This window comes from Amaranthus tricolor, chromosome 16 (assembly GCF_026212465.1).
Source record: "Amaranthus tricolor cultivar Red isolate AtriRed21 chromosome 16, ASM2621246v1, whole genome shotgun sequence".
Classification (NCBI taxonomy): domain Eukaryota; kingdom Viridiplantae; phylum Streptophyta; class Magnoliopsida; order Caryophyllales; family Amaranthaceae; genus Amaranthus; species Amaranthus tricolor.
The window spans coordinates 2,366,866-2,378,527 of NC_080062.1; the positions used below are offsets into that span (position 1 = coordinate 2,366,866).

The 11,662-nt window shown below is 25.7% G+C and overlaps 1 protein-coding gene and 1 pseudogene across 2 annotated transcripts; both read left to right on the top strand.

The window, feature by feature from the left end:
* Nucleotides 1-488: 488 nt before the first annotated feature.
* LOC130802320 (cell number regulator 9-like) lies at nt 489-4,175 on the top strand. Of its 2 annotated transcripts, XM_057666282.1 has the most exons (4): nt 489-633; nt 1,516-1,587; nt 2,687-2,899; nt 3,867-4,175. In XM_057666282.1, the coding sequence occupies exons 1-4, from the start codon at nt 555-557 to the stop codon at nt 3,941-3,943; spliced, it is 441 nt and encodes a 146-aa protein (XP_057522265.1). In that variant the 5' UTR covers nt 489-554; the 3' UTR covers nt 3,944-4,175. The 2 variants fall into 2 exon arrangements, with proteins under 2 accessions (XP_057522265.1, XP_057522264.1); XM_057666281.1 differs by lacking the exon at nt 3,867-4,175 and having other exon boundaries at nt 2,687-3,831.
* A 4,007-nt stretch (nt 4,176-8,182) lies between these two features.
* On the top strand, nt 8,183-11,442 carry LOC130802321 (cell number regulator 9-like; annotated as a pseudogene).
* Nucleotides 11,443-11,662: the final 220 nt, after the last annotated feature.

An 11,662-nucleotide genomic window follows, 5' to 3' on the forward strand; every position in this document is an offset into this window, starting at 1 on the left:
ATTTAGCTTTTTGAAGGGTCCATTGACAACAAAACGAAAACAAAGGTTGAATTACTAAAAAAATTATAAAGGAGGGATTATTGGCAGGTAATGGGAAATAAGTTGGATTATTATAAAGAAAGAGAACATGAGAGGAAATCTAATATAACAGTTCATTTTCTAAAGGGTCCATTGGCAACAAATTGAAAGCAAAAGTTGGATTATTAAAAAAATTTCAAAAGGTGAAATTATTGACAAGTAATTGAAAATAGGTTGGATTATTCACAATAATTTTTACTGTAATATATCACATAATATATATTGTTGACTATTTCCAAAATTTCATAGTTAATTTATACATAAAACTGTCAAATTTAAATATTTTTAATACATAATATCTCTGACTTTATTTTATTTTTTTAATATTTCCATTCAATAGTGTTTTTAGCATCAAGCCAGTACTATATATATGTTGCATTATTGCTCTATTTTCTGAGCTTTTATAATATCCTATCAATTATAATATTTAAATCCCTTATTTTTGATATTGCTAATTTATACACTTATTAAATATCATGAAGGAAGGGGAATATCAAACACCTACTGGTGAATTTACTACTGGCCTTTGTGATTGTTGCACTGATTGTTCAGGCTGTAAGCATTGCTTAATTATAATGTCATTACAATCACTATTTTTATTTTCTCATATTGTTTTTGCATAGACTTTACTTTATATATGTTTTATGTTAGACTAATATGATATATTGATATTTTCTTTTTGAAAAAATGATTTTAAAATTCACAAATTTAGGCAAATTTATTTAATTATAAATTCCAACTTTAGAGATATCTTATTTTAAAACATCTATTTTATTGATCATGGTCACTATAAAAGCTAAAAAAAATTAAATACATAATATTATTTTATTAGTCTATGTAAAATTTCCTTTCTAAATTTTTAAAAAGTTTAACTTTGAGATTTTTAAAATAAGAACCCTCCAATAGTTAAGATTAATAAATAATATCTCAAAATTAATATTGTTAGAATTGAAATACCCAATGTTAGGATTTTTAATTAAAATTTTTTCATATAGCATTGATTTTTGTAATGCCAATTCTTATAAAATATTTTTATCAATAGATACTTTGATATCCGAAGCAATTTATGTTGAAAGTTAGTGTAGGAAAATCGAATAATGATTAGAATATTTGACGCAAATTATATTTTACAAAAAAATCATTTTAAAATGGAGTTTTGGAGAATTTACGAGTTATAAATTTTAATTGTTTAAAAACATACCTTGAAATGACAAGAAATATTTTTATATTGTAGAAATTCCAAAATAAATTATTATATTTTCAAATTTATAATATAAAAAAAATCTAATATAATAATAATTTAACAAGAAAAGGTAAAAGGTAAAAGGTAAAATGCTATAAAATTGTCGTATATAATGCTATAAAATTGATTTTGGCTTTCATAATTGTATGATAATAATAATAATGCTATAAAATGACAAACCAAAATTGTTGTAGGTTGCCTTACATTTTGTTGCCCCTGCGTTTCCTTTGGCCGGATGGCAGAAATCCTCGATCAAGGCTCAGTATGTAAGTTTACAAAGACACACTTAGCGTGACATGAGTTTCTGAATGTATTTAATATACTAAATCGCTTAATATTAAATTACCTAATATATATATATATATATATATATATATATATATATATATATATATATATATATATATATATATATATATATATATATATATATATATATATATATATATATATATATTAAGTGTTTAAAAATACAAAATTATTGGCAAATTTTACCTTGAAATTAATTGCTTTAGGCAAATTTTCACTAAATGATTTGTAGAATAATTGTTTTATCAAAAAACCACTTTATATAGTCAATTTTGTTTCAAATTATTAGTATTCTAATAATATTTATTATGAAAATTGACCTGGATGTTATCAAAATTATAACACCTTGGAGCAAAACTCATTATTTGTTCAAAAATATTTATAAAGGGATTGTATAATTAACAATTGATTATTAGTTATTGACCGACTCAATTGAGTTATTAGACTAGCTAGTAGGAAGTTTTGACTGTTTTTGGTAGTTGTTTTGCTAGTTATATGAAGTATATAAACTAACCAACTGTTAAGAAGATAGAAGTATATGTTTAGTAACATTAGTTGTTTAATTATTGACTATTTGATAGATTAATAAGCTAAAAGTCAACTAAAAAATTGGTCAAAAAGCTACTAGTTAAACACCACAAAATTATGGGCATCACAAATTGTTGTCGGAGACGGTATCTCCGAGAGACACATTATATATGGGCTAAATAGCCCAATTAATACAAATTAAAGAAAAAATAAGAATATGGGCTTTTTGTTTTGACGTAGTCTCTTTGAGAGATGATCTCTCACAAGAATAGCTGATATAGAATAGTACGATTACGTCCAATGACAGATATTCAGTATGGCTGATGAGCTTGGCCGTCTGAAAATTTTTGGGTCATTTTATAAAATCAAAATATTTTCTAATAGTGATTAAGACCATAGTATTAATCAAGAGGTTGAGAGTTGAAATTTTAGCCTCCGGTATATTTGTATTTCAATAATAACTTTAAGCCCTTCTAACTTCCGTTCGAAGACCTGCCACTAATTATTAATATATTTTGGATGAGCCAGCATGTTGTACAGCTGGAACATTTTATTTAATACTTGCAACATTTGTTGGGTTCCACTGGTTATACACATGCACATACCGCGCAAAGATGAAGGCCTTATTTGGGTTTCCAAAGAGCACTTGCGATGATTGTTGCGCCCATTTCTTTTGTCATTGTTGTGCCTTGGCTCAAGAGTACCGTGAGCTTAAGCACCGTGGCTACCACCCTTCTCTTGGTAACTACTACTCTATCCTCCAAATATACATCTATCTCTCTCCATACATACTACCTCCGTTCTATAGTACTTGCACTATTTCAGTTTGGCATACGCATAAATAATTGGTTAAAAACAAAATAGTGCTCCTTTAGATTCACCATATGCATCTCATTTAACTTGACATTTTTGCTAATGTACCATTTTAACCATTAATATCTTTAATTGTACATAATTAAAAATTATAATAAGTTGATATTAAGACGAATCAAACAAGATTTCAAATGACTATTTCATAACTTATAGATTAAACCCTGTTTAGTTCACCTGATTTTTACTTATCAAACCCGATTTTTTATTGCAACAAATTTTTACTAATTGAAACAGATTTTAATAAATTGTAACCATTTTTTTAGTTATAAATTATAACTGAGTTTTACTGAATAAAATCGATTATTACTTGTTGTAACTGAGTTTTGATGATTAAAACCGATTTCTACTGATCAAAACTTATTCTTACTGATTACTTATTGTTTTTAAGGTGAACTAATCAAGGCATAAGAATACAATACATCTTAACGTGATTGATGAATAGTGTCAAAAGTCAAATAAGTCACTTAAACTGAATAAGTGGGAGCATTTTTTTCCCTTAAATAACAACAAAAGTGTAAAAATTAATGACCTATAAAGTAAGAATAAAGTATATAGAATAAAGTAGAAGTAAAAAGACAATTTATAAATTACTTTATGACATATATAGTAATAAAATGTAACCAGTAATAAAAAAAATGTAATCAGTATAATACAACCGCGGAAGTCAAAAACAATAACTTAAATTGATCATGCTCAAACCATCAGGTCAGAGCCTGATTTTATAATATGTAGCCTTCTTTACAAAAAAAAAAAAAAAAAAAAAAAAAAAAAAAGAAAAGAAAGAAAAAAGATCATACTCGTTTTTTGATATGCTTACTAAGTTAATCATTACTAGGATGGAAAGGTAACATGGAGAAACAAAGGCCTACATCAACTGTGCCTCCTCAAGAGCCTGGTGGCATGATTCGATAGATATCAATTTTCTAATTTCTGTGTAATGGAAAATCAATTATGAGATTAAATTGTTTGATAATATATAATATTAACAATATTATATATTTTTCTTTATATAGGATTATTTAAATTGTGTGGATGATATTAAATAAGAGTTGAAATGTACTTTTATGAATAAGAATATAAAAAAGTAGTGGGAATATTTTCATAAAAAAAATTATAGCAAAATAAAATAGACAAACATTTCTTTAGTGATGTATGTATGTACATCATATTTTTTCTTTTGTGATGTTTGTTGATTTTTATTTTATTTGTGTTCCAATAATCAATTTATCGACCGTCTATAAATGATTTTGTAAAATAATTATTGTAATTAGCCTAACAAGATACTCTTTTTGCTATTTTTTATTTTGCTACATTTATCTTATTTTGGATTGTCCTTTAAATTTTACATTTGGTGTTGTTTTATACTTCTATTACTTATATTTGAATAACGACATTTCTTTAGATATCTTTCCAACATATTTTCTTTAAATATTGTTATAGTTGGATTAATTGAGTAGTTGAAGATTTAACTTTCCAACCTTATATTAAAGTTTCGATTTTCATCACATACAAAAGTCAATTTTCTCTTCAATTCTTTCTTCTTTTTAGTGTTGTTTCTGACAATTTTGAGCCCTAGGTGAAAAATTAAAAAAAAAATTCTTAGTCATGCGCTCAACTAAGAATCCTAATACTGTAAGTTTAATTCATGCTAAATGCTACTTCTGCAAATACTAATTTAATTATAAGGATTAACTCAATTTAGGCCCCTTCATAAGCTCGACCTTAGGTGATTACACCTCAAAACTACGCTCAGAAACGGCTCTCCAGCTCTCTTCTCATGTGTATAGAGTTCTTACAATTACAATTTCTAATTTCCATGGACTTAACCTTGTTTCCAACAAACTAACACATAAATCCTAATCCATCAATTAATAATTTAATCTATAAATTAGATTTGCCAGCTCTTTGATTTTTAAAATTTTTAAAACCAGTCAACCCACAACTTACAGCTATACTCAATCTGTCTAGCTTAATTTGTTTCATTTTCTTTGTTAGTCTATCACATTGAATTCGCTTAATTTTTATTTTTGGATATAACTCTAGCATCTTTATAGTCGATATTTTTTTCTCTTAATATTCCACTATTTAATTAGCCCATGATACACAATTTTTTAATATATGTGTCATTAAACAACTAAGTCAACCATGATCATTGAAGAACTTACCCCTATGGCCCTACTTATGGCTTTTCCAATGCTCTAGGTTTGAACAAAAAAACACACATGAAAACTAAAGAAAAAGGAGAAATTAAGGTGATCAAATGGCAAGGTTACTAGGTTTTGTGAATGATCATGAACATGTTCCATACTTCCATGGTATGATTGGAAGCATGGATTGTATGTTGGCGTTAATTCGTTTGGTGTTTTTGTCAATTTCAATCATTTCTATGTTTATATTTGGATGTGTTGATCATCTCAAACCACCAAAACGTTGGCATGGTCGTGGTGGCGGTAGTGGTGGCGGCGGCAGCAATTGTGGTGGTGGAGGGTGTGGGGGCGGAGGTGGTGGTGATTAAATGAAACTACCATTCCCATGTATTCATCTTTTTGAAATCAATTGTTGTATTGTGTTTGTTGATTTGTGTTATCTCCTAGTGTATTAAGCATTGACTTGCATTGGTGTATGATTGTATTTCTTTTAAAAAATACTAAATAAAAATTGATTTTCATTTTAATGTTTTTACATTTTTTATACGGGTTACGGGTACGTCGTTTATTTTCATTGCCTGAAACCTTTTTGATTTTTTTTAGTCATATTTTCACCCTCCTAAATATTGATTATAAATTTTATGAGCGAAATATAAATGACAATCATGATGACATTTTTTCATATGGAAACACATGAGTCTATGACTTGCTTTATGGAGCTAGTAGGGTAGATTGAAGGTGATCACAAATGGTTCAAATGTACAACCTGCACCGAGCTTGAAAGCCCAAACATTGGCCCATCAATTAAGCCACGAAGCATTAATTGGCTCAATCGGCCCAAAAGGCCCAAATCTAAGGCTGCTGAATTCACATCCAATATGGATAGTCTCCTAATTGTTTTCACAAATTCTTAAATGAAACGGTCTTATGGTGAGATTTTCTCTATTAGGCTGATCAGTTAGAGTAATAAACTTATTATATGGATCCGTCTCATACAAAACGAGCTTATTTATGTCCCTAACACTTTGCAACGGTTGCTTTTTGGCACTGCTTATAAATTGATCTGATTTGTATTTTATTCTTAATCTATAAGTTAAAACATAGTCAAGTTAAATTAATTTGATTCGTGTTGTGCAGATTTTATTAATATTAATTTTTTATAATTATTTATTGTATATAGTTAAATATATTAATCATGAATAAGTATATCGGATAGTGTGAATAGTAAATGTAGCAAAATTTTTGGAGTATAATCAATGTAATTTTGAATTATTTTAAACTGTAAATTGTTTAAAAATTATTTAAAAATTATATAATAGCATTAAACTAAAAAATTCATCACAAAATATATTTTTAAATAAAAGTTTAGAAAGTAAACTTTGTTACTATTATATAATATTAGCATTAAACGTCCTACTTTTCCGTTGATGTATATCTAATATCATCCATGGAATATGTTCATATTATAACATATCATTATTTTGAGTCCATTACTATTTTTCTTAATCATTAATTTGAGTCAATTACTATTTTTCTTTAAGTTTGGTCCAGTCTTGATTGTTTTTAATTTTACCAAGTATCAATTTTCCTGAGTAATGTCTTTCTCTTAAATTTTCACTTAGCTCTCATCTTTTTTATTATACCTAATTAATAATTAAAAACAAAACAGTTGGCACTATTAAATGAAATCATTTTTCACATATACTCGTTTTGCCCCTCTCAGTTAGGAATTTTTTTATTTTAGTTTATTCTACTGATTATTCACTTTTATTTTTTTTGTCAATGGTCACAATCTCCTCTTTTAATCTCGTGACCCACATTTTTTTTTTCTTTATTTAATCACTTACTTTTATCATTTACTTTATTTATTCTTATTTTTCAATTTTATTTTCTTTTTCATTATTTTTATTCAAAAAATAAATAATACAGAGTGAATTGTATACTTATATGCATTGAACATTCCTAAAAATTAGTACTACTTTGACTGAGCTAGCTAGGCCTTGTTTGGAAGTAGTATTACACCATAACTAAAAAGACAGTCTGATATTTTAGTTATAAATTCACAATTTATACATTATATTATGGACATAAATTTTTAAAGATTGTTGTTATTATCATTTCAAATACCAAATCAATCCTTCAGGTTAAAAAATAGAAGTACTTTTTTTTTTTTTGGTAAAGAAACATTCCACTTTATAGAAGTCTAATCCAATGAAATCGCTTATCATTCTTAAATAAAAATTTAAAGCAAAAAAATTTAAACATTAAAATATTATAATTGCTATTGATAAAAATATATTATGAGAGAAAATAGCAATTTCAAAGGAATATCTAGCCGCTACAACATAATACACTTTTAGTGGGATATATTTAGTGATATATAATTTAAATGTCACTATTTTAAATTTCTAACGGTATATATAGTGGCTTTAATGATATTTATTGGACACTTTAACGGGAAAATAAAAAAAAGCATACTAAAAATTTTCAAAACATTGGATCTAGTGATATTTCTAAAAATAAAAACTAACAATTATAACACCAAAAGTATAAATTAATGACATATTTTTCAATATCACTAAATATATGTCACAAAAGTTAATTTTTTTTGTAGCGAGCGTATAGTATAGATTTTTTGAACTAACACATCAAAATAACCATCTAATAATTAAAAAAAATATTCTCCTATATATATCAAATTTAATACGTGTCCCTCAAATTAATATTACAATATATGATAAATATGAGTATTAAATTTATTTGCTTGGTAAGTACTCTAAGAATTAGCTAAACCTAGACAAATTCTCCATAGAAAAATCAACACTTAATTAAAATTATTATATTATATAATTCTAAGTTACTCTTCTATATAAATGCTATTTATCAGGATACTTGAATATTGGAACTTAATTAAGTCTTTGGATTAATATCACATTGTATCATTATATAATTATTCTTACCTAATTATATTGTTAATTAAGTAGTTTAATTTAATTAATCAATTATGAAGCCACAACCTGCAATGGGAATTCCAATGGGTGAGCCAAACCCACCTCCATATGTTGCCCCAACACAAGTCGCTCCTGCAGGGTTTTCTACTGGTCTTTATGATTGTTCCAATGATGTTCCTCTTTATAAGTCTACTTTTAATCTTTTTATTATAAATCTTAATTGTAAAGTAAATATTATTTATTAAAAAAGTATTAGGTTTGATTTTAAAAATTATTGTTATTAGAATTTTAATTATTACTCTCTGATTTATAATGTTTTTTTCATTTACTTTTTTTGCGGATCATAATGCTGAATTTAAAATCAAATAGTTGTAATTGAGAGTTTTTAAAAATTCTAAAGTTGGTATTTAAAAAGTATATATTGAGACGAATCTAACAAGATCCCATATAAATATGTTTTTTTCTTATAAATCGATAAAAATTGTAGTCAAAGTTTGACACTAAAATTCGTAAATTTTATTTGAGAAAAATATATGAAAATGAAGAGAGTATCTTTTAATGGTCATGCATTTGGATTATGTGTAAGCATATGTCAAAAAATTAATTGAACTAAAATAAAAATTTAAGGTGATGGTTATAACTCTAAAATATTTAATTAAATTTAGAACTTTAGTCTAAAGAAGACCAATAAATAAATAAATAAATAAATAAATAAATATATATATATATATATATATATATATATATATATATATATATATATATATATATATATATATATATATATATATATATATATATATATATATATATATAGCTGAGTCTTTAATTTATTATCGATTTCCTTTTTCTTTTATCATAATTACAATTATTATAAATTAATTTGTAACTTTACAACAATAAGTATTTAACAATTTATTTGCTATTATGATTAATATGTACTCCCTCTATTTTTTTTTTGTTTTTTCACTTTAAGTTTTTCCACTTTATGAGAAATAAGTTTAAATTTGATTTTTGAAGTATATATTCAAAACAAAATATATTCATGTGAGATCTTGTTAGATTCATTTTGATGCAAAATATTTTATTATATAATTTTTATAATTATTTATTATGCGTACTATGAGATATCGAAGTTTAAATTTACATTAAAATACGTAAAAAAATAAAGTGAACAAACAAAAGGAAACTGAGGGAGTAATTAATAATAAATTTGAAAATGATGTAGATTTCTTGACTTGCTAGTGCCCATGCATCACCTTCGGACGCATAGCAGAAATTGTTGATAAAGGTTCATCATGTAAGTATTACTACACATGGTCTATAGTTTTTTTTTTAAAAAAATTACCTTTTAAATTAAATAAATAAGTTGTTAGGTTAAAAAAAATTAATTTACTGTCAAAAAGTGCAATTTCTTTATTTTGATAGAGTATACCAAACTAGGGGAGGTTCTAATGAAATCATTAAAGTGTAAAAATGGTAACAACGAGTTTTGATTATTTTACTGTATTTTTTTCTATTGCTCTTAAATTGATAAATTTGTTATTTGACTTGTAAACAACAAGACTCACATAAGAAAAGAACTAACTGCACAGATCAAATTTAACGAGATTTCATTTTAAAACCAACTTACAATAGAAAAAGTAAATCATTAAACTTATATATGTTAGTCAACTTTGTTCTAATTTTTCAACGTGGAATCACATGGGTTATTTTTAATAATTTTAATTTTAATAAATAATTTGTTTAAAAAAATTTATAAAAATTAATTTTAATACTTAAATAATTGATGGAGGTAGCATGTGGAGTAAGTGGAGCATTATATTCACTAATAATGGTACTCACAACATGTCAATGGATATATATCAAAGATGAAGGCACAATATGGTATGCCTCAAGATGATTGTAAAGATTGTTGTACTCACTTTTGGTGCGAGCCTTGTGCCTTAAGTCAAGAGTATCGCGAGCTTTAACACCGTGGCTTTGATCCTGCCCTAGGTAATATTAACCATTTATTTTTTTTTAGTATTTTTAATATTATTATCATAATTATATTGATTACATGTAGGTTAGAGAGAAGAGAGGACTGGAAAAAAGGGCAGCAAAAATCAAACTTGTGTTTGTCTCAATGGCCTGGGGCTCGTCCCCTTATAATTTTTGCGTTATTACAATAAAATATATGGCTTAGTGGGCCAAGATCCATCACTGATTTCTTTTGAGAAAAGCGATTTATATTCCTACTAAGAAAAGGCTTGATTCTCATTTAACCATTTATTAATCTATTTGAAAAATATTTTTATATTTTGATAATTTTATGATTTTTTACATCCTTATTACTTGGTGTTTTTCTTTAATTATTATGAAATTTCATATGTATGTTATTGAATATTATTAATAATGATAGAATTAGTAATTTTATGAATATTATAGTTTTTGTGTGGATCAAGTCTATACTAGTAATAATATATGGATCATTTTAACTTTATAATTAATCAATTTTCATCAATTATATTGATAAAAATAGGTTTTGTACAACTTTTTAATTATGAATCATAATACTTGAAAATAAAAGATCGTTTAGAAAAGCAAAAATATTATATAAATTACAAAATTGAATGTTGACCAGTTAATTGGCTTGTTGAATTAACTACCAATATTTTTTTTTCTATAACTGCCAAGTCAAATGCATAAGGTATTTATTAATGTCAATGCCTAGTAAAATTACTCATTGATGATTTATTAGAGAAAAGGTGTTTCAACATACAAATACTTAACAATAAATATCTTAAGGCAATTTTCTAATTTTAGCTAAAAATAAGTTTTTCAGCTAATTTAAAAATAATTAAAATCAAATCTTATTTCAGTTACAATAAGTAAGTATCATTTTCACACATAAATTTAAAATTTTATTTTTACCTAACTTTCTCCTTTCCTGACCCATGGTGTTGATTTGTTTTGTTAAATACTTTTTATGTTTACAGGATGGCATGGTAATATGGAGAGACAACAACAAGGAGCCATGATGCCTCCATTAATGCCGGATCGCATGGCCCGATGAGCTTGACATAATACATCACAAAATCTTGTGTGAATTTTCATGTGTATTACACTAAAAATCTTTATAGATATGAGTTGTCGCTGTTCTTCCTTCCTCAGATTTTGACCATAATTTTTTATGAACGGTTTACACCGAATATGATTGATAATTTACACTAAAATATAAGTTCTCGTTTGGTGTTATTATGGTTTTGATGGTGATTGCTAAAATTTGAAGATCATTTTTCTGAACTTTTTTTATTTTGAAGAAATTTAAAATCGGAAATAAAATGTTTGAGTTGACATATTTTTTTAAAATATTTTCTTTTTGTGCGATTATATCTTTAGTGTGAGTGTATGAGCTTGTATATGCTATTCTTGGCCATTAATATAAATAAAATAAATTGCGTTATAATATTCTTTTTTTTCAAAAAAAAAATCTGTCTAGTTCATGGTAAACAAATTTGTTAAAGGCCACTACAAGATGTATGCTCCGT